Raw genomic sequence first — 22,863 nt, 5'->3', positions numbered from 1 at the left:
ACCATCTAATGATCCCACCTTGAACTCTCTCTTACTCTACAAATTACAAATTACTCTCCTGCTTGAGCAGGGGGCTGGACTAGAAGGCCTCTGAGGTCCCTTCCAGCTCAATATTCTATTCTTCTTCTACTACTCTGACTAATTATCGTTTAAAGACATATTTATAGTAAAGAGGATGTTTACTAATATAGTCTTTTACATCTGTATTTGCTTTTTTTTTTAACCCTCATTTTTTTTTATCTGTTGTTGTGCCCCACCCTGAGGTGCCTGGGGTCAGATAGGTAGCTATATAAATTTGATAAACAAAATAAAATCAATAATCTCGCTTGGAGGGAACAAGCACTTCTTTCGAATCGTTCAGTATCTAAACCCCGTCAAGTTCGTGGTGTCAAGTTCGCTCCCAAATTCCCTCAAATAAAAAGACCTGGATATTTTCTGCAGGGACATTTGTCTTTACTGAACCAGTAAGGACACAGTAAAGAACTTGGAAAAGCTGCTCCTGATAACGAGGCTTACAAATATTGTAGTAAGTAATAAGACTCTCTGGGCTGCTTTGTAAACTTACTTATTTAGCTTATTTCCAAGCTAATCCATTCATAATGACTCTGGGCAGCCCTGGGGTCAACCAACGTTTTATTCAGCCCTACAACAGCCATAGTCAGGCTGAATTATGCACTGGAAAAATTGACATTCACCAAAGGATTGGATTCTTGATCTCCAGAGTTCCTATTAAGCCTATTTCAGACACGTTGAAAACCAATATAATTTTTCATAAAGGAATGAATGAATGGGAAAGCATATCTCATCTCTCTTTTCCCTGGCTAACGATTTCTACACTCACCAGAGCTCTGATGCTTCTGAATTGTAAAACCTTTTAGAGTCCGAGTGCTCAAACTGCAACCCAAAAACCACTTATGTATCGTCGGGTGCCGCGTGGGCGTGGCCCATTGGGTGGGCGTGGCCAATTGGGTGGGCGTGGCTGCGATGGTAACGGCAGACTGGGTGGGACTAAAAAGTTCAATCAATCAATTCCAACTTTGCAAGATCTTTTTTTTCCCCACGAGAAGTTGAAATTGATTGATTGATTGAATTTTTATTTTATTTTTTTGCACACGGTGGCGGAGGCCTAAAGCGAAAAGGTTTTATAAAACCCAGCTGAAGGCCTAGGACTGAGGCGATGGCGCGCGTGTCCACAGAGAGGCCTCTGTGTGCCACCTGTGGCACACGTGCCATAGGTTCGCCACCATGGGACTACTCTAAGTAAACAAGCAGAACAGAGAAAGGCAATATCCCCTGACATTTCTATTGATCTTATTTATTGATCAATAATCTACTGGCTATCCCGTATTGATTTAAGACATTTACATAGCTGCCCATCTTATAACAAACTCTGGGTGGCTCCCAATCAAAAATGAAGTTAAGTAAGATACAAAAATGAAAATAAGTAAATAAGAAAATAAGTAAATAAGAAAATAAGTAAAACTACGAAAGCAAACAGATGAAAACCAAAACCTGGTGCCAAGTCACACTGGATTCCCCACCGTGACATTTTCAAAATGTCTAGGTGTCTCTTTTTAAAATAAAATTTGAGATGCAAGCATCTATTTATCCAAAACGGGTTTTTTTGGGGATCCCATTTTTTTTCCCGCCTAAGAGCAAACAAGGTTTGAGAGCTTCATTGTCTAAAACCTAAATGCCAAAGCTATCCATCTCCTGTCTGCAGGAAGAAAGAACGCCTAGTCCTAGATCTGCAAAGGCTCCTTTTTATAAGACTCAACCATGGTTTGTCATTAGTACCGAATCAAGGTATTATGGATTCACATGCCACAGACCCCATGCTCGCTTCATCGCACTTACAGTTAATCCAGCAATCCTGTAATGCATACACTGGGCCATAAATTAGCATGCTGCTGGACTTTATAAAATGGGCTAGCTCAACCTGAACCAGAAAGAAGGGAGGCAGGATTGCAAACTTATCATTTTTGAAGGTTAGCATTTGAGGACCACCACCGGACCCCCCAAAAAGAATTTGTAGAAAGATTCCACAGTCAGAGACACACACACACACACACAGAGAGAGAGAGAGAGAGAGAGAGAGAGAGAGAGAGAGAGAGAGAGAACCACAGTTACCAGATAGTACATACAAAGGAACCAAAGGACAAGCAAACCAAGTGGAACACGTTAAAAGCTGAAAAGTTAATGAAATCAGCCAGCAACTTCGAGACAAGGTAAATAAATAAATAAATAAATAAATAAATAAATAACCTTTCTGGGTATCCCACGAACACTCATGCATTGGAAAAGTTTAAATGTTTTACTGCTCATTTTTTTCTAAAATGAGAAGGGATGGGCTGATGGGGTGGGAGAAGGGGGGGAAAAAAAAACACCAGACTTCACTTTCAATTATCAAATCTGACTGAGCAAAAATAATGATCATCAGTATTATCATCATCATCATCATCATCTGGGATGAAACTTAAGATTTTTTTTTTATTTTTTTTGAAATCCATTGAAAAAAGTACCTGAAATGGTTGCTGCTGAATTGAAAAAGCAGCAGAAACATTTGGAGGAAGCTGGGTTGCTATAGCAACAGGAGTACCAGTCTGCCCATCCTTTCCTGTCACAACCTTTACCTGAGAGGAGATATTTTGGGAGGGGGGAAACAAAAGGGGAAATCATTTTTTTTTTCTCTTTCAGTCTCTTTTTTCTCTTCCCCAAAAGAAGAAAAATCTGATCAACGCATCCCGCGTTGCATTACCGCAAATGGGGCTCAGAACAAAAGGCGTAACTTCGTTTCGCTCCGATTATTTTTGTTTAAAGAGTTCTGGTGGGTGGTGTGTTATTGTTGTTGTTTTGGTTATATATCAAAACAGAGTGAGGGACAAGCTAGCAGCAGGTAATTTCCCTCTGGCCATGCAAAAGTCTACATTGAAATCGCATGTAGACGTTAGCGTGGGTTAAAAGTTTGAGATCTTGGCTTTCTAACGTAATGACAAAAGTAGCACGACAGACAGGAGACAGAAGAGCCCCAGACATTGATTAAGCAATGAGGGCACACCTCCCGTTCTCCCACCAACCACCACCATTCCCATAATGGTCAGCCCCATCTAGACGAGCAATGAGGTGCGCTGCTTTAGCTTAGCAGAAGATGGTGAAGAAGAGAAGGACGTTACAATATACAAAGGAAGGAAAGAGACATTGGAAAACCTTAGAGGTCAACACGCTGTCATTTGCTGGTTGGACAAGTTGGTTTTCCGTGGCTTTTGTGAAAGCTTTTCCTAAATCCTGTGGGGTCCTTCATGTTCTGAGCTTGCAGACATTTCACGACCTGATTAGGTGACGTCATCAGTGTTACAAGGCAGTGGGGATTCACTTGCTTTTTACAGACTAGTGTTGGTGGGAATATTCTTGGCGGCTCCTTCGTTAGGCTGTTGTTGACTGTTGGATTGTTTGTCTAGGTCAGGGGTAGGCAACCTTGGCTCTTTGATGACTGGTGGACTTCAACTCCCAGAATTCCCGAACCAGCATGGCTCAGCTTGGAAACCTCTCTCTTTCCCCTCAGCATGGCTGGCTCAGGAATTCTGGGAGTTGAGGTCCACGAGTCATCAAAGAGCCAAGGTTGCCTATCCCTGGTCTAGATTGATAGTTCCCTGATTGGAGTATTGTTTAACTGCTTAATTGTTGGTAAACAACAGCCACCAAGGACATTCCCACCAATACTCATGGTGCAAGCCACTAGTATAAAAAAAAGAGAGCGAACCCCACTCTTTTCTAGTCCTGATATTGTTTCCTGGTTGGGTCATAAAACGTCTGCAAGAAAACAGCCAAGCTCAGAGAGCACCAAGGACCCCACAGTTCAACCCTGAGCTATAAATATGCTCTTCTTTCTTCCCTGAATCCGTTTAGACTGTTTTTTGGCTCCCCCCTTACTGACCCTACTAACCAATTTTCCAAAATGATCATAAACGTGTAAGAGACATTTAGCTGGATATCTCAGTGAGGATCATGGAGACCAGAAACATTTGCTCAGTCCCACTAAACAACAACTACATCAAATAAAGATTACTTGCAGCTTAAAAACTGGAAGCCAAAGCCTGTGTGTCACAAAAATCCAACAATTGCATCAATCTAAGGGACCATTTAAAAAAGATGAGAGAGACAGTTAAAAGCCCATCTTTTAAACTATCACAATGAACAGAAAAGAGTATCATTAATTTTGTCCAGAAAAACTATGGAATTTCTTTTGCTGCGCTTCACCTTTCTCAGGTGAACATATTTTTACAGGACTTTCTCAATAATACCTGCTTTTAAAACATGCAGACTTTGCCTAAATATGAAACGTTTAAAATCAAACAAAGGGACATTACATCAATGTGATAGCTTCTCCTGGCTTTATTAGGATTAATTCAGCAGCACAAAATAATTAATTTCCTGTGTGATGGAGATGCAGCACTTACTACCTTCTGAATATTTATTATGCCTTATGAGCAATCCATCTAATTTGAAAGCCTGCTCTCCATTCAATACCCCTAGTTTTTTAGGAACACAGCCATTATCGCTATGACGGAGGTAAACATTCTATTAAGTTACTAACAGTACAATTATACTTCACTATTTTTTATTAAAACCAAATCTGCCGTAATTTAAACCTCTCTCAGGAAACTGTAACTACAAATCAAAACCTATATATTCTATATTTTTAACAAAGCTAAACAGCGACTGAGTCAATTTACGAAGCTTCAAAAATAATCTCAGAAAGTAACTTTCTGTTAAACAAATGACATTTCAAACTGGAATTGTAGAACATAAACTATTAATAAAATTCCAATGAAAGATTTTTTTCTTTCTCTCTCAAAAAAGTTGTGGATTTGTATAAAGAGTACTCACGGTTTAGAATAAAAGATTGGCAAAGTTTATGCAGTTTTATAAATAAATAAGAGTAGATAAACAAACACCAGTTTATAAAATGTTGGCGACATGTTTTTAACTTTAGGTTGCAATTCTCAATTGTAACTACTTTAGATTGCAATTCTGTATACAATTATCTAACAAGTCTCACTAAATTCAAATGCAAAGCATTACATCGGAACTTTTTCATTTTCAGAAAAAAAAAGCTAGAGACTGGACATTTTCAGCAAGAGGATCAAAGAAAATACTGGATTGGGGTAACCAATCTGCAACTTTTAAAAAACATAATGAAGGGACATGAATCAGGATCCAAACACTACACCTAGCTTCTATCCGTGACCTTTAATATATTTTTTGTCTTCCACAGCAAATGTGTAAAAAGAGGCATAGAACTGGATCAAGTTCCTGCCCCCTTTTCTCTATACGAGTAGAAATAAATGGTCTGATTCCTTATTAAAACAGTCTTTTCTGATAATACGTTTTGAGATATAACTAGGAGAACATCTCAGGTCATAGAGTGAGGTGACAGAGTAAAGCAAAACCCAAGACTTAACACAACTTCACGCTCAGTTCTAACGCCTGCAAGGTACGATTCGGAGTCTGTGGTTTCTTTGAAGAAGCAATCAAACTTTTCCATTGCCTTGGAAATTCCACTTCCCCATTTTACAATGAGCTTTCAAAGATGAATGAAAAGATACCCCTGCATTTTACCCCAATCCAAAAGGAACGTCCTGCATCCCTTACTTGTGTTAGCGCAGGGGGCTGACACAATAATTCAGCATGAGTTTTGCAGACTGATGCATGAACTGTCGGACCAACCAGACAATCTAGTCCAGTGTTTCTCAACCTTGGCCATTTTAAGATATGTGGACTTCAGCTCCCAGGATTCCCTAGCCAGCCATGCTGGCTGGGGAATTTTGGGAGTTGAAGTCCACACATCTTAAAATGGCCAAGGTTGAGAAACACTGATCTAAGTCTTCCTCAAGTGTTGCTCCCTGACAAAAATCCCAACTCAACTTCGTTTAAGGAGGGAGAGCCACTGCCTTTGCTAACGTACTCAAGTTCTAGCCAAGGTGGGCAAAGAGAGTTCCTACCTCATCGTTGATGACCTCAGACTGCTCCTCCTCTTCCTCCTCCTCGTCCAGATCCAAGTCGTTCTGACGAAGGTAGGCTTGCAAGGGCAGGCAGTGCTTCTTCCTGAAGGCCAAGAAGTCCATCATATTCCCTTGCAGGTGTTGCAAGAAAAACAACTCAACCAAGTACTCTTTGAAAGCCTCTTTCAAAGTCTCCATCTGCTTGAGGTGATGCTCCAGACACTGCTTCCTCATCTGGGCGGCTTCCGGCGTGGCGGGGGGGACTTCCTCCACTTTTTTGGCCTTTTTCACCACGGCGCAGACCGAGGGGCCCAGCGGGAGGCCGGTGAGCCCTTGAGGGACGCTCGCCCGGGAAGGACTTGTGGGAGGCGGTGGGGAGGTGATGCTGAAAGCAGGGCCTCCGACCCCGGCGATTAATCCAGCAGAAGTCCTATCAAATCCCAAAGGTCTGTTCAAAGGCTGTCCTTGCTGCTGCTGCTGCTGCATTCCTTGGATAATATTGCTGATCTGGGGCGGCAGGTTGTTAGTGGCGATGTGACCAGGGTTAGGTAAAGCTTGGATATTTCCTCCGCTAGCCACAGGGCTCTGAGGTCCAAGATGATGGATGGTGCCTCCAGTCTGAGAATGGGGCTGGGAGAGCTTGCGCTCTCGAGCTGTCACCGAGGCGCCGGAGGAGGAAAGCTGGACTTGGCCCGTGGTGCTTTGAGCTATCTGAGCGAGGCCGGACCCCTCTTGATACACAAAGTGTCCGCCGTTCGAAGGGCTCAGGCTGATCTGCCTCACCAACACGCTGGCGTCCACGAAGCCCCGCGTGGGGCTCTGGCTGCACATGCCCAAGCTGGGGCCTGGGGTGCCTGCTCGAACACTTGAAATGGTCTGAACAGGCTGCGTGGGGCTCTGCGACTGAACCTGAGGTGGCAACGGAGAGGTGACCTGGATGTAGGAGGGGGAGCCATGCTCAAACCGTCTTTGTTGAGGACTGAACTGAAAACTAGGGGAAGTCGGGCTCGGGATGGGCAACGGGGTGAGGGTGATCTGCTGGTTGGTGGTAGAAACAGGTCCCACATTCTGCAAGGTGATGTTCACGTTTTGCCCCGCTACCGGGCTTCGGCTCATGATAAACTGCTGGATCTGGTAGCTGGGAGACTGAGGCGCCGAAGGGCTGGCCGAAGGAGCAAAGGAAGGGGCCGGAGAGTGTGGCAAGGTGGCCTGCTGATCTTCGCTCTCGCTGCCAGTGAAGGATCGGGACCTCTGGAGCTGGCGCTGTGCATTTTGCGGACCACTCCCATGGTGCATTATCGCGCTGACAGCAGTCTCTAAGTCTAAAAGAAGAAGATAGACAAAGTTCCATTAATTGGGGGAAACTTAAGCCAAATTCCTTGTTAGGGCAACTGACCATCCCTTTCTCCGATTCCGTACGAAAGTTTATAATCCACAAAGAGAGATGAAGAGGGGAAAAGAAAGGGAAACGCCTTTATGAATAGCTTTTTGGATTTTAAGAATGATTATACTTGAGAAGGCTGAGGAAAACAGTAGAGGCTAATAACAAAAAGTATAGACAGAATCTTGGACTGGTACGCATTTGTCCAAAAAATCACCATGAATCAAATCTAATTTGACAGCACCCATCTTCCTAACTGAAAACATCTCTTCCCAGTCAAATAAATAAATAGAAACATTTTATTAAAGTAACCTTCCAGCCATTGAAGCCCCTGGACACATTCTTGTGGATTGCAAATTGCACTCTCCAGAAAGGGTGGCTTATTTAGACCCTTATTTAAAAACTAAAAAGTATTGGGGCACTACGAAAAACAGTTCTTGCAAAGAACAAACCTGCACATCAATTACTATACTTTTCGTATCAAAGGCCAGCTCAAAGAGGACAGAACACCTTGATCAGATGTGAGTTAAGTGCAAGAGTGATGATCTAGTCTGAAGTTTCATTTTCTTTTTACCTATTTGCATGTTTGTGTTAGTTGGATACAGTCAATTGACTTGATTAATAAAGTTCTCTTCTTTTATTTCACCTTATACGATGTTAACTCACTCTTTTATCTTCACTTTATCTTACTACACTTTACTTTACTACACTTACACTTTACTACATTTTATCCTATTTTATCTCCTTGTAGCTATTTTATCACATCACTGTATCTTAGCTCATTTTATTCTGTTTTACTCTGCCTGATGCTGAGTTGTGATATGGTCCATTGACTTCTTCTTCTTCTTCTTCTTCTTCTCCTTCTCCTTCTCCTTCTCCTTCTTCTCCTCTTCTTCTTCTTCTTCTTCTTCTTCTCTTCCTCCTCCTCTTCTTCTCTTCTTCTTCTTCTTCTTCTTCTTCTTCTTCTCTTCCTCTTCTTCTTCTCCTCTTCTTCTTCTTCTTCTCCTCCTCCTCCTCCTCCTCCTCCTCCTCCTCCTCCTTGATCTTCTCCTCCTCCTCCTCCTCCTTGATCTTCTCCTCCTCGATCTTCCTCTTTTACCTTCACTTTGTCTCACCAACTACATTTTATCCTATTTTATCTCACGGTTAACTGTTTTATCCAACTTCACCGAATCCTCTTTTGCTCCATTATCCTGTGGATGACGCTCTTCTTTGATTACGGCCCACTGACTGAATAAAAGTTCTTGTTTTACCTCACACTATTCGATTTTCCTTTTTTTTTTTAAACCTTCACTCTATCTTACTTGCTGTTTTCTCCCCCTTCATTGAATCTTAATTCTCATTTTATTCCATTTTACTGCCACATTTCATCCCGTTTCATCTCCCCCCCCCCGGCTGTTTTCTCCCCCTTCACTGAATCTTCATTCTCATTTTATTCCATTCCATTTTATTCCATTTGACTCCCTCTCGGCTGTTTTCTCCCCCTTCACTGAATCTTCATTCTCATTTTATTCCCTTTGACTGCGGCCGATGCTCAGCTCTGGGACGGCCCGCATGGACTTAAATCAACCGAGGGCATCCTAGCTGTTGCCTCCAGACGCCTTTAACGGGCCTCGGCAGCCGGTGAGGCCAGGGGACCGTTAGTCGTGGCCCTTCAGCCTCGCTGCTAAAGAGGAAAAAAAAGATGAGGGGAAAAAAGCCCAGAAAGGCAGCAGGTCTCAAAGCCTTCCATAGCTAGGGGAAAAAAAGAAAAAAAAAAGCGTTCGCCTTCCCCGCACGTCACCTTTTTGGCCTTTGCCGCTTCCCGTTATTCCTCCCTTCGCAGGCGCGCGCGACGCCTGGATGCGGGAAGGGGGGGGGAGCGGGACCGTAACGTTCTTTCCGAGCGGCCTAAGCCGCCTAACCTCCCACCCGCGCCGCCGCTGCCCTCCTTGGTTACCTTTCCTTCCCCTCCCGCGTCGGCTCTCAGGAAGCCGGAGCGCGCGAGCGAAGCGTCCGCCGCTGCTTCAGCGAAGACGGCCCGCTCCGAGCCGGGCCCAGCCTCGGCCATCCGCTCCTGACAGGAAACGGATTGCGGGCGGGGGAGAGGGGGGGACAAGGGAGGAGCCTGAGGAAGACAACAAAAAAGGGCGCATGCGCCGCGCGGACGAGCGCCGGCAAGGGACAAAAAAGAAGCCCCCCACGAAAACGACGTGTTTTTTTTTTTTCCTCCTTGCAATAACGTAGCGGCTGGGAAGAAAGGAGTGCGCATGCGGGAAGAGACTCCGCCTGGCGTAGAGACGAAATGGGAAGGGGGGGAGGAGAAAGGAAAGAAGGCCGTACTCCGCATGCGCAATGTGGAAGCGTTGCTAATTAAAGAGACACGGGTCCTGCATTTTGGAGGTGGATTTTTCCAAATAAACAAATGGGGTTTTAGGATTCTCCTAAGGAGAGATGTGCTGTACTCTAAGGATGCATGCGTTCTATTCGTGCATTCTTGAATGCATTCAGCGGGGTTCCACTGCAAAAGCATGCAATAGAAAAATGAACTTTTTTTTTTTAATTTCACATGGAAAGAGATAAGCTGGCTGCCCTGACTTTATAGTGGACAGTATTTATTAAGACTAAATTGAGTATTTAGGAAGGCTAAACCTCTGGTCTCGGTGACCGACCCAGATTGGATCTTGCAATATTTATTAAGTTTTTATGCTGCTCATCCCACTCTGCAGAGCGACTCTGGGTGGCTAATACGAGGGGGGGGGTATTCTTTATTGTTTGCATATGGGCTTTTGCTTTGCAGAAATTGGACTCAAAGCAGGAAAATTTCAAATCTGCAAGACATGTACACTGCAACTACGGAGTTGATTTATTGTGTGCCATCGATTCCTAGTTTTCATTTCCTAGTCACCTCATAGATTTTCTCCCAGACAATCTCTCACTTGATCCTTTAGTCCTTCCATCATTCCAGTAACTGAGTCTGTCCATCTTGCTGTTGGCTATAACCTCCTTTTTCCACCTTTCTCACCATTATAGATTGGCACGCCATGGCTCACATAGTTAGAACACTGGGTTGGAGGTTAGCAAGGCTGGATTTGAAACCCGAGAGCTGCTGTGTGTCAGGGTGAGCTCCTGTCACTCACTCCAGCTCCTTACAAGTTCATGAAAAGAGTCCCCCACAGACATCCCCCAGGCAAAGGTGATGCCATCCACTAATCCTTTCAACCCGGAGGTTTAGACGGCGACTCCAAGACTGTTATCAACTTCTCACACGAACCGAGGCTTTCTATTGAGTATGTGCCCGTTGGCAACATTTAAAACAGTTTCAAAGAAGTTCAGGCACAATCACCCTGTTAGAATCCAGTTTATTTCACTGCAGTTACAGATTACAAATCTGGACAGATGAGAGTTTAAATTAGACATACTCTAAAGCAGGAATGTCAAAACTGCCAGCCCGCAGGCTGGATGCATCCTAGCGAAACCGCGCCCACCCCATTTCTGGCAATGGCAAAAAAGTCGCAACACGTCACGTGATGTTGCGAGTTTGACACCCCTGCTCTAAAGTCACTTTTGCAGACCTCTAAAATTCTGTCTCGAGCAAGGTAGAATTTTAACAGGGAGACCATCTGGAGTCTTGTGCAAGAACCAAAAGAAACTTTTAGATAGAGTAGATAGAACAATTTAACCTTAAATCTGATCCCCTCTCTCTTTAGTCAAGCGGCTGAGATCCTATGTCATGCTAAACCCTGATACAGCTTGGATTTGGATTATGCATGCCCCAGCCAGCGTTAACTTTGTTTTAAAACGTGGGATTTAAGGAAAACCACGTTGCTTTTTATGTGGGTCTTATCAAACAGCTAGGCTTCTTAATGGCATTATTCCAACCACTCAATGCCACCAACACAGGCCGATTCCTTCCAATGTTTAACCAGCCAGTTAATCCAAGTGACTAACTCATTCTGCTCATATTCCAAAGGAGAGAACCTTGGTATTTGTCTTCTTGTGAAGATCTCAAGATCGATACGTTATACACTGCTGGGATCTGTTCCGGAGATCAACCGCGCTTGTTAAGTAGAAGATGTGACTGGCATTTAGACGTCACTGTCCATTGTATCACAGTTAGAATCAAAGTGCCTAAAAAGGAAAAAGAATTCAAACAGAAATTCCTAATTATACATTTAGCAAGCCGGATATGAGATAATTTACTGCTCCTCAAGCAATCAACAGGTAACAATAGGGGATGTTTGTTCCAACTGTAGGCCTCAAAGGGGAGCAAGCACCCTTCTGGACATCCAGTTGAACACTTTCACTGTGTCCTCAGGCAATGCCAGGGCACTCCATGGGTTGTGGAGACTCTGGAGTAAGGCTGAGGAAAAGCAAGAGCTGCAATTAATATTCTAATTATTACACCATTCCTAAATCTCTCTCTCTCAACAAATGAGCTCTTGATGCAATTAAGCTATTATTTATTAATTATTCCAATTTCACACCCTCGGATCCATAATCCGCAAAACACAGAGAGAACTGTGTTGAGCCCATGATGGAATTAAAATTATTTATTAATTAATTTATATAACCACGCCTCTCCTCCAGAGGACTCTAGGAGGCTTGCAAGTAATTAAAACTATAAAAAAACAACCTCCAAAGCACCGTAAAACTGTTGAAAAACAAGCAAGAAACGATTAACAAGCACGTTAAAAACCATCATAAAATACATAAAACTCACACTCTATAAACCCATTCATTTAAAAACTAATCAGTTCTCCATTGCACTGGCTGGAAAATTCATTTATATTTATATATTTAAAGTTCCCACCAGGCAGAAAAATGCCCTTTCCTATTGTTTTTTTAAAATGAATTTAATCCTTTTTTTTTAAAAAAATGAATTTAATCTACTTACTAGTTTTATCCATTTTTTTCCTTCTTCCACGTTGCTCAAAACACACGTTTACTGCATTCTGCGCTGGGCGGCACCATTTTAGAATCCCCCTCTCCAGATCATACCATTCCGAGCTCTTCATGAGGGGGGGAAGATTCTATTGGTCGATGCCAATGTAGAGCTCCATCAGCGCAGGCGCAATGAACGGGGGTTTTCGTAAGCGGAAGAGGGAAACTAGGAAGAGCGGATTCCCGCTACGGAAGCCAGCAAGGGACAAAATAACAATGGAAAGAAAAGGCAAAGCTGACACATTCGCCTCTCCTAATCAATGAGATTATTGAGACCATTTGACTATTGACTTATTTAAAAATAAGAGCTGCAGGAATGTGAAATTTTGATTTTTCAAGCTGGCACAACAGTAACAATTAACAAAGGCTGATATAGAGATCTATTTTTTATTTTAAAACTGTTTTAACAAACAAGGTTGATTCTATCACGGGAATTGTAGATTTTGTTCTGCAGATAAAAGTGTATTTCTAAACTGGATCATTATTATAAAATTATTTTTCCAGTTTTCCAACAATTTGGCTCTCCTACAGTCATGCATTTTGCTCATCAAAATATACTCACATAATAATTGGATGAAAACCCCAACAGGTTAAAGTTTATTTAACCCTGGTTCATCGAATAAATAATAAATAGCCATTTATTTGCAGCTAGGCTGATCCTTTTTGCAGTTTTAATTTTTATTAGGGAATTCATAGTGATCCATATATGCATCCTTGACTTGCAACTATTAAGTCACTTTTTTCAGTACCGTTGTAACTGAATCGTCACTAAACAAATACAGCAACTAGTAAGCCACAAAACTACATTCTGATTTGTTTTTCTTGATGGCTTCCAAAACTTATAATGTTCTCTAATCTCCCCCCAGATCAAATTATATTAGCATTATATGCAACCTAGATTAGAAATATTTTTTAAAAAAACCTTTGTACATGTCATAAGAAGCCTTTATTATTATTTTCAAAAGGAGCATTAAAAAAACCCTGAAATAGACAGTTTTCTAAAAAAATGGAGATGAAACTCAGATGTTCCAACCCAGAGTTTGTTTCAACCACCACATTATTTGGTCTATGAGAAAGTGGAAATAAAAAATAAAAATATATTGTTTTTACAAAAGGAAGAAAGAGTTTCCAAAGTCCTTACTACTTGGCTGAGCCAATAATCACAGAAAGCTTTCCAAAGGAATAATTAATGTTGGCTGTTTGGAAAAAATCAAAAGGGAACAGCATCCTTAACAGCTTTCACTTATCCGTAAGAGTCTTGATAATGATTTTTCTCCATTTTAGCCATAATTTAGCAAACTTCTTTTTTTTTAAAAAAAAAAAAAAAAAGGAAATATTTTTATTGAGCATAATTAAAGCAGTGTTTGTTCTCGCTAGCATGTCTCTCGTTCCGTTGCTGCAAAGAGGGCCGAAAAGGCATCACTTTTGCCCTTCTTCATCTCTGTTCAAGACTAAGGGACATCCATCATTGAGAAAAGCTTGATCTTCTGTTCAAAAGGACTTTAATCCATGGTACCAACATGTGCCTGAAATCCTCAATCGGAGTTGTCTTCACATCCGTCGCTACCTTCAGGATCAGACTGAAAGAAGCAAAACACTTTAATTCTTCAATGGAGATTCTCAATCATCCAAGTCATGATTGGTTTATTCCCCAAAGGGCAACTGGATTTTCTTGGGGTTTTTTTTCCCCTTGAAAATGTTTCACTTCTAAGAATTGTTTTCGCTCAAAATTGGAAAGCTACGGCTATACCTAGTGAGGAAATCTTAATTCATAAAATTATGCACTGCGCAGAATTAGATAGGTTAACTAAGAGACTCAAAAATCAGGATGAAATGGATTTTTACCAAATTTGGAATAAATTTTATAGATGATGGGGGAAAAAATATGGAAGTCATTGAAATGAGATAAGTTAAGATTGAGATTAGAGTGATGTTACTGTAAAGGTTTTTTTTTCTTATATTAGTAGTTAATTGTGAATATGAACTGTGATGTATGTCAAATCTGATTTACCATGTTCAATGTTTTTAATTTTTGTTATTCAATAAAAAATATTAAAAAAAAAAAAGAAAATGTTTCACTTCTGATCCAAGAACGAGCCGAGGTGGCGCAGCAGTTAAGAGTGCAGTACTGCAGGCCACTTTAGCTGACTGTGTTCAGCAGGTCAGCGGTTCAAATCTCACCGGCTCAAGGTTGACTCAGCCTTCCATCCTTCCGGGGTAGGTAAAATGAGGACCCAGATTGTTGGGGGCAATGAAATATATATACATTGCTTATTGGTGTATACCGCTTAGAGTGTGCTTGCACTTAAAGCGGTATATAAGTCTCATAAATAAATAAATAAATAAACTGAAGCAAGAACTGATCCAAGAACGGAAGCTTCTTGGTTGAAAAGCAAAATGTTTTCAAAGGAAAAAAAATCCCAAGAAAGTCCAGTTGCCTTTTGGAAAAAACTAAAAACAAACATCTTTGAGACTTTAATTCTTCCCAAAGAAAACCCCCACGTAAGGCAATGGTTACAATCTGCAATATCGTGCTTGGAAGTCACAACCTTGCTTATGTCTTAGTTTTCTGTCTATGGAGGATCTCCGTCAACTCAGGCCAGGGTGGTCTCAAAAGTGCTTCCAAAAAGGCAACTGGACTTTCCTCAACGGAAACTCAAGGAAGTCCAGTCACCTTTTTGAAAGCACGTTTGGAAAATTCTTAGATTTATGGTCTGGTTTCTTCAAGGACCCCATGGAATCTCCACTGGCATCTCCCATTGTGTTATTTCCCCCCCCCCATGATAAATCTGTGGGCTGAGAAATACCCAAAATTATTTTGTTTTCTTTTTCTTCCTCATTCCCTTCTACGGATTTGGCCACACTCCTGGAGGGAGGGGGAAGACCTTTGGGGAAATGTATGTATATTGTTCTTTTGTTTATCCTCTCCGCTTCCTGTATCTGCTTACTCTTTGAAGTATTCTCCCCTTGATTTCAACCTGGGGATGAGAAAGGAATGTGCTTCCGGCCACCTGGCTTATCCCCCCCCTGCGGATGAGAAGATGCACAGCCTTGGGAATGGTAAGACTCGTTCCCGCCACGGATTTAACACCTGAGGATTGGTCCGTTTGAACTGACCGGATGAACTATTGGGGTGGGGTTTGCTTTTTGCTCCTTTAACCTATTGATTTGAGCGGGAAACCCTCAGATCCTGCTTTCTATGCCTGCTGTCAGCTTCTCCTAATAAAAGTTCCTTTTGGGATGAATCTGTTGCACGTGTTCTGCTTTCTTGGGAAGAGGTTTTGAAGCGGGTCCTTAACAGTCTCTCCACTTCTAGTCCAGCCCCATCGCCACTGAATCTCCCCTGGTTCTAGAGCTGGGGAGCCAAAATTATTTCCCCTTACCTTAGCATCTCGGGCGTCTTCCTGCAACTTTGAGATGGTGGAATCAAACTGATGGTTGAAGAGCGTCTCCAGCCAGTTCATCATGGACCTTTCTTCCTTCTCCGTATTGATAATGGTGGGGTAGATGTGCTGCTCTTTGAAAGCCATGATCTTCTCCTCTTCTTCTGCCCACTCCAGGGCTTCATGGAGGCCATCATCCCCAAACCGTTGATTGTAGCTTTCAAAGTGAACCCGTTCCAAAATCAGACCCAGTCCAGGAGCTTTGGGGATGTCCACTCTCTCCTCTCCCCAGCTCTGCTCCAGGATGGATAGGGTGGCGTGGCCCTTCACAATGGCGATCACCAAGCCGATCATTTTGCGGATCTGGTGCATCATGAAGCTTTGTCCTTTCACCTTCACCACCGCAAACTCCATCCCGTTCCTGACGAAGGGCTCTTCGCAAAACATCTCCATGATGTAGCGTTTGGCGCTGGGATCCCTGGGGCCCTTCTGGGAGGTGAAGTTATGGAAGTTGTGGGTGCCTTTGTAGCAAGCCAGGAGGTGGTTGACGGCCTCCAAAGTCTCAGCACTCAAGCGGTAGGTTTCATCCTGAGGAGCATCATCCTTGTGGGCGAAGGCAAACGTTGGCAGCATGTATGAATAGGTCCGGGCATCACATCTGTTCTTGGAATTGAATTTCCCGGTCACCCTTTTGAGCCCTGTTTTTTTGTTTTTTTTAAACAGACAAAACTTTAGGCAATGTTAACTTTGGGTCAACCTTTTCTCACAGCTGGGCAGAATCCCGAAAAGAAGAACTTATACACACCCCAGTATGGGTCCTTTGATAATGGGTTAAATGCCGAACCCATAGGAATTCCCAAACCTGATTAAAAGTCGTTTCCTTAAAGTAGAAGCTCTTGGGATGATGTGTATGGAGGTTCTCAGTCCCAAAGGTGCTTTTTTTTGTCAGGAGGCAAATGGACTTTCTTGTTTTTCTTTGAAGACGTTTCACTTCTAATTCCAAGAAGCTTCTTCAACTCTGACTGGATGGTGGGGAGTGGAAGGATTTATACTCCTTGCAGACAGTCAGTCATTTGCCTTCTTTTAGAGAGTCACTGAGGCCATTTGGAGATTTGTCTGTATCCTCAGAGTCTCCACAGCTATGCACTTTGGGATGAACGCCCTTCGGATGGTGCAGGAGCAGGAATGGATTTGCAGAAAAAAAAATATTGCAGACTATAGGAACCATCTGCGCTTCAGTTTGAGATGCAAACAACACAGACTCATCCCCAACAGCCTGAGCCTGTCTTCAACAATAAAGGACAAGGGGCAAGCTACATCCTGCAGAAAGCATAGCTTCCACAACACCGTCCTTTCAGCAGTTCCAAAAAGGGTCCACACCCATTTGCACCACTCAGGTGATCCTGAGGACACAGGTAAACCTCCAAATGGCCTTAATGACTCTCTAAAAGAATGCAAATGACCAGTGGCTTGCAAGGAGTATATATCCTTCCATTCCCCACCATCCAGTCAGAGCTGAAGAAGCTTCTTGGAATTAGAACCGAAACGTCTTCAAAGAAAAACAAAAAAGTCCAGTTGCCTCCTGAAAAAGCATCTTTGGGATCTTGGATTGATCTGAATTTGATCTGATCCAAATCTGGATGCTGGGGAACCACCGTGCATTTACAACAGGTGCAGGACCGTCTGCAACCTTCCCAGCCAGCTTCCAACCCGCAAAATCAGTGGGAGGAGCCTGATTCATTTAAAGACGGTGTAATTCCCTTAACAACGGCAAGGATCCATTTTGACAAGCATGCAAATTGGAGGGAAACGGCGTCACAGCTTGCCTTGCGTAGAAATGGAAATTCTCATATATGTTGTGGCCATAACCCAGGTAGTCCTCAACTTTCAACAGTTCATTTAGTGACCGTTCAGAGTTACAAGAGCACTGAAGAAAGCAACTGAGGACCGCTTACGACCGTTACAGCATCCCCACGGTCACGGGATCAAAATTCAGACCCTTGGTAATCGGTTCCTATTTACGACCGTCTGGCAAGATTCAGCAAGACTTTTGTCTCCAAATAAAGAATTCTATCTATTCTAAACGAGGACCAATAAAGCAAATTGCTTAGAAGTAACTCTGCAGGTCTTTCTTAGTTTTGGGGGCCTGACAGTTGGTTCTGTAACTATAGGCGGTCCTCAAATTACAACCATTTTTTTTTTAGTAACCGTTCAAAGTTTCTACGGCAGTGAAAAAGGCGACTTAGGATTGTTCTTCACACTTAACATCCATTGCAGCATCCCTCCATGGTCACCTGATCAAAATTCAGATACTTAACTGACTCTTATTTACGACGGTCGCAGCGTCCCTGGGGTCACGCGATTCCCTTTTGCAACCTCCTTACAAGACAATGGGAGAAGGCAGATTCGCTTAACAACCAGATTACTGACTTAAAAACTGCAGGGATTCACTTAACTTCGGCAAGGAAGGTCGCAAACTCGATTAAGAAATGTCTCACTTAACAACCCAGATTTTGGGCTCAATTGTGTTCGTAAGTTGAGGACTACCTGCAGAGGGCTATCTATATCTGGAGGGTCCCAGACTGTATGCACAAGCTTAACTAAAAAACAAAACAAAACCACATTTAACGTCATAAGTTAAATATTTCCACCGGTGCAGAAAAACATGTTGTTTCTGGTCTTTTTAGCTGTGCAAGATTTTTTCCCTGTTACACAAGGTTTGAAAATGGGGGGCAAGACCCTCTTTTACTTGAAATGAGAAACCCCCAAGCTTCTTGTGCCTATGATATAATTCTAAAGCGGTACTCTCTTACCTAAAATTCTTATATGAGAAGGAAGATGCTCGTTAATCTTCTGTAAAATATCTTCGATCAGCCAGACCTTTAAGGAAACGATCTGTCCAGCCGCAGACACGCCCTGAATTTCCCCCCCCCCAAAAAAAAAGAAAGAAAAAAAAGAAATCAAATAAAAACGAGGAATGATTTAAACGGAACTGGACAGAATTTGACAAAAATGCCAGCGAGTCACGTTTCAAAGGATGTTTGTTTGCAACTCAATTTAGAATTCACAGACTTGAAAATGTTAAACGTTCAAATTAAGTCCAAAAACTGCTTTTTCAAAACCTGGTTATTACCCTTTCGGCACAATCGTAATTCCCCGTCGTTAAACAGATGGTCGTTAAGTCAAGAACTACCTTATCGGTCCTGGCACATCTCTGGAACGACATTTTCTTCATGTCTTCTCCGTGATTTTCTGGAATACATCCAGATTTGATGAGGGCTGATACTAGGTCATCCTCAATTGTCCTGTACTGGGACGTTTTCACGTTGCGCTGAGGGGGGGTGGGAGAGAGAGAAATGAATGTATTCAATTCATCTGAGCCCGGAGAATGAAGTGCTCTGCAGGCGCGTGCCTAGCTGAGGAATTCTTGGAGTTTTAAGTCCACAAGTCATCAAAGGGCCAAGTTTGAAGACCCCTGATCTATCAGACCATCTGAGAGAATCTAACCTCAGCTGAACCAGCTCATCTTCATCCAAACAAGGACTTTAGCAGGTCTATAGATAGAACATTCAAACATCTGCAGAGAACAAAATAAAGAGCTGGAAGGGACCTTGGAGTCATCTAGTCCAGTGTTTCTTAACCTGGGCGATTTCATTTTTCAGAGGAGCAAAGGAACGAAAAGGGGGCGATATGGGGGCGATGGAGCGAGAAGTTTTGGGGACACTTTTGAGACTTTTTCATACAGCGAATGGCTGTCTGTCGTACAAAAATATCAGATCTCTCGCTATTAGTGGATTGAATTGTGTTTTCAAATGTTCCTCCAACTAGCTTCAGTACATATGTGAATACACATCGCTTATCTTCATGCGTGTTGCGCAGCAGCCTCTACCCATACAGTGGCACGCCATTAGCCAGAATATGGGAGATATGGGGGAAAAGACTGGAAATAAATTATTTGCATCGATACGTCCTGATGACAATTTTAAAGAAAACAAAGTGTTTGCATAAATTGAAGAATTATTTCCTATGTTGTGATTGAGAGGTTATGTTGGGGGAGGGGGGGGCGATGACAACTTCCTCATTGGCTCAAGGGGGCGATTAGTTCAAAAAGGTTAAGAACAACTGATCTAGTCCAACCCCCTGCTCAGGCAGGAAACCCTATACCATTTCAGACAAATGGCTGTCCAGTCTCTTCTTAAAAACTTCCAGTGTTGGAGCATTCACCGCTTCTGGAGGCAGGCTGTTCCACTGGTTAATTGTTCTGACTGTCAGGAAGTTTCTCCTTAATTCCAGGTTGCTTCTCTCCTTGATGAGTTTCCATCCGTTGCTTCTTGTCCTGCCTTCAGGAGCTTTGGAGAATAGCTTGACTCCTTCTTCTTTGGGGCAGCCCCTGAGATATTGGAACATTGCTATCATGTCTCCCCTCATCCTTCTCTTCCATTTTTTTCAACCTTGGCCACTTCAAGAGGTCTGGACTTCAGCTCCCAGAATTCCCCAGCCAGAATTTTAACCTCATCTTTACATCCCCAAGAAGCTAGTGGGGAGAGTCCCTTCTGAGTCTCTTTCTCCACCCATTATGCGTCTCTTTTGTGACCGTGCCCTAGGCCAGGGGTCCCCAAACCCTGAGCCACAACCCCTTACCAGTCCACAGCCTATTTGGAACCGGGCTGGGTGAGAGATGGACTGGGGTGCACACAAAAGCACACTTCAACTCATGCAAGCGGTGGGAGGCTTTGCAGCCAAGCTGCGCATGCATATGCACGCGTGCCAGCTTGCCACTCTTGCGAATTGAGCTATAAGTGCCCACCATCCCCATACTCATGGGGCGTGGTTCCCCTCTTCCCCCCCTCCCCAGCCAGGCTGGTAAGTTGCAAAGATTGGGGGCCACTGCCTCTCTTTCCCACATGCCGTTATATCCAGGCGCTGACCTGCATTCCATGGTAGCCCTTCCCACAATACACCAGCAACAGCACAACTTTCTTCTTCGGGAACTTCCTTGCTTCGTCCTTGACCTCTTCCTCATTGTCCTTGAACCTTTTGACCTCGTGTCCATTCTCCTCCTGCTTCCCAGGCTCCGTCTCCTCCTCCTGCCTGCCGTCCCCGTCCCTCGGCCGCTTAGCCAGGCTGTTTTCCAGACTTCCCAGCTGCTCAGCCATGGCAAGACACTGGAAGAGACCACACCAAACGCCACAAGGACCCAGAGATTAATGGAGGAAGAGCTGCTTAGTTGCGATGCTAGTTGGGCATGGTAGTCAACGACAGTTGCAATGCTAGTCGGGGATAGCTGCAATGCTAGTTAGAGACAGGTGTAATGCTAATTAGATATAGGTGCAATGCTATAGATATAGGTGCAATGCCAGCGAGGTACAGTGCAACGCTAGCTAGGTAAAGTTGCAAGGCTAGTTAAGGACAATTGCGAGGCTAGTTAGGTATAGTAGCAATGGTAGTTATGTACAATGGCAATGGTGGTTATGTACAATGGCAATGGTAGTTATGTACAATGGCAATGGTAGTTATGTACAGTTGCAATGCAGGTTAGATACGTAAGGGCAGAAAGAGAGAACCCACATATAAGGATGGATTTTAAACTGCTCTGCAGCCCCTGCTTCTGTCTCTACGTTGCTTGTATAGAATATAAAATAACAAGGATTGAAGGGACCTTTGAGGTCTTCTAGTCCAACCCCCTGCTCAAGCAAGAGCCCCTCAACCATTCGGGCTGTCCAGTATAAATGCAAACGCGAATAAAATAAATGTCCCTGTTTAGAGCTGAAAAGCAAACGGTACTTTTGCAGGAAAGAACAGTTGAAAATAAAGCAGGGGAAGGAAATCCTGAAAGTGTTTCTGTCCAGAGATGGAGAGATGGAGGGATGGATGGGAGGGAGGGAGCAAGGAAGAGAGAGAGAGGGAGAGGGAGGGGAAGGAAGAAAGGAAGGAAGTGATGGGAGGGAGGGGAAAGAAAAAGAGGGAGGTAAGGAAGAAAGGAAGGAAAAAAGGGAGGGATGGGAGGGAGGGAGGAAAAAGAAAAGGAGGGAGGGATGGGAGGGAGCAAGGAAGAGAGAGAGAGGGAGAGGGAGGGGAAGGAAGAAAGGAAGGAAGTGATGGGAGGGAGGGGAAAGAAAAAGAGGGAGGTAAGGAAGAAAGGAAGGAAAAAAGGGAGGGATGGGAGGGAGGGAGGAAAAAGAAAAGGAGGGAGGGATGGGAGGGAGCAAGGAAGAGAGAGAGGGAGGAGAAAGAAAGGGAGGGAGGTAAGGAAGAAAGGAAGGAAAGAAGGAAGGGATGAGAGGGAGCAAGGAAGAGAGAGAAGGTAAGAAGGTAGGGGAAGGAAGGAAAGAGAAAGATGGGAGGGAGAGGAAGGAAGGAAGGAAGGAAGGAAGGAAGGAAGGAAGGAAGGAAGGAAGGAAGGAAGGAAGGAAGAACGAAAGATGGGAGGGAGGGGGGAAAGGAAGGAAGGAAGGAAGAAAGATGGGAGGGAGGGGGAGAGAGAAAGGAAGGAAAGAAAGAAAACCTGGAGCTGAAAGGCAGGCAGACCCTTTGCCAAGACCGGCTACAAGACCCCCCTCCCTAGCGCCTGCCTTCCTTTTTACGGATACCCACATTCCGACGTGCGCTGGAGCGCCAAAGACACGCGGCTCTCCTCCGGGCTTCGCCAACCCACCGGCTAGATTTCCAGGACTCCAGCAAGAATCGGCTGCTTTGCCCGAGAAAGCCAGGACGCGGGCGCCTCCGCCGATCCCGGGGGGCGCTTCTCCATGCCCCGGCGGCGACCCAGAAAGAACCCCAGATCCCCCGTTCCCCCCCAAGCAGCCACCTCATTCCAGCAAGCGCCGGAGAGGAGCCGAGCCAGGAGAGACCCGTCTCGCAAAAGCCGCCAGCTCCGACGTGCAACGCAATCCCCGCGTCCCGACCCGGGACCACGTGGGAAAGCGGAGCAGAGGAGGAAGGAAGAGGGGAGGGAGGAAAGGAAAAGAGGGGGGTTATTATGGGATGGCGTACGGCAGGCGAAGAGGGACCGGGTGCATCGGCCGGCCGTGCGCGGCGTTGCGCGTTTTTTTTTTTTTTGCTTTGCAAAAAAAAAAAAAAAAAGCACCGGGCGCGCTTGCTGGCCAAAGGCGTTGTCTGAATAGGTGCGCGTCGAGGGGGGGGCGGCACCCGTGTCTCCAGCCCCATTCCCACC

General features: G+C 44.0%; 2 protein-coding genes and 1 non-coding gene across 17 annotated transcripts in view; all 3 read right to left on the bottom strand.

The window, feature by feature from the left end:
* Window positions 1-9,565, bottom strand: part of EP400 (E1A binding protein p400) — a 71,180-nt gene extending 61,615 nt beyond the window's left edge. For 4 of the 15 annotated variants that reach the window (XM_039332302.1, XM_039332305.1, XM_039332308.1 and 1 more), the window contains exons 1-3: window positions 9,323-9,563; window positions 6,003-7,324; window positions 2,523-2,633 (exon numbers count right to left, since the gene is read on the bottom strand). In XM_039332302.1, the coding sequence (XP_039188236.1) occupies window positions 2,523-2,633; window positions 6,003-7,298 (1,407 nt within the window). In that variant the 5' untranslated portion in view covers window positions 7,299-7,324; window positions 9,323-9,563. Of the gene's footprint in view, window positions 1-2,522; window positions 2,634-6,002; window positions 7,325-9,322 lie in introns of all 15 variants that reach the window. The other 11 variants (XM_039332303.1, XM_039332312.1, XM_039332307.1 and 8 more) reach the window with 7 other exon arrangements.
* A 2,033-nt stretch (window positions 9,566-11,598) lies between these two features.
* Window positions 11,599-11,734, bottom strand: LOC120303174. Its single transcript, XR_005555366.1, has one exon. It is a non-coding gene; the product is annotated as a small nucleolar RNA SNORA49 (small nucleolar RNA).
* A 948-nt stretch (window positions 11,735-12,682) lies between these two features.
* Window positions 12,683-22,648, bottom strand: PUS1 (pseudouridine synthase 1). The gene is made up of 6 exons (XM_039332356.1): window positions 22,284-22,648; window positions 20,618-20,854; window positions 18,883-19,020; window positions 18,503-18,605; window positions 15,690-16,387; window positions 12,683-13,886 (listed from the first exon to the last, which is right to left on the bottom strand). The coding sequence occupies exons 1-6, from the start codon at window positions 22,500-22,502 to the stop codon at window positions 13,842-13,844; spliced, it is 1,440 nt and encodes a 479-aa protein (XP_039188290.1). The 5' UTR covers window positions 22,503-22,648; the 3' UTR covers window positions 12,683-13,841.
* Window positions 22,649-22,863: the final 215 nt, after the last annotated feature.

This window comes from Crotalus tigris, unplaced genomic scaffold (assembly GCF_016545835.1).
Source record: "Crotalus tigris isolate CLP2741 ecotype Arizona unplaced genomic scaffold, ASM1654583v1 scf7180000024461.2689607, whole genome shotgun sequence".
In the NCBI taxonomy this organism is placed as follows: domain Eukaryota; kingdom Metazoa; phylum Chordata; class Lepidosauria; order Squamata; family Viperidae; genus Crotalus; species Crotalus tigris.
This window is presented reverse-complemented; position numbering and strand designations above follow the sequence as displayed.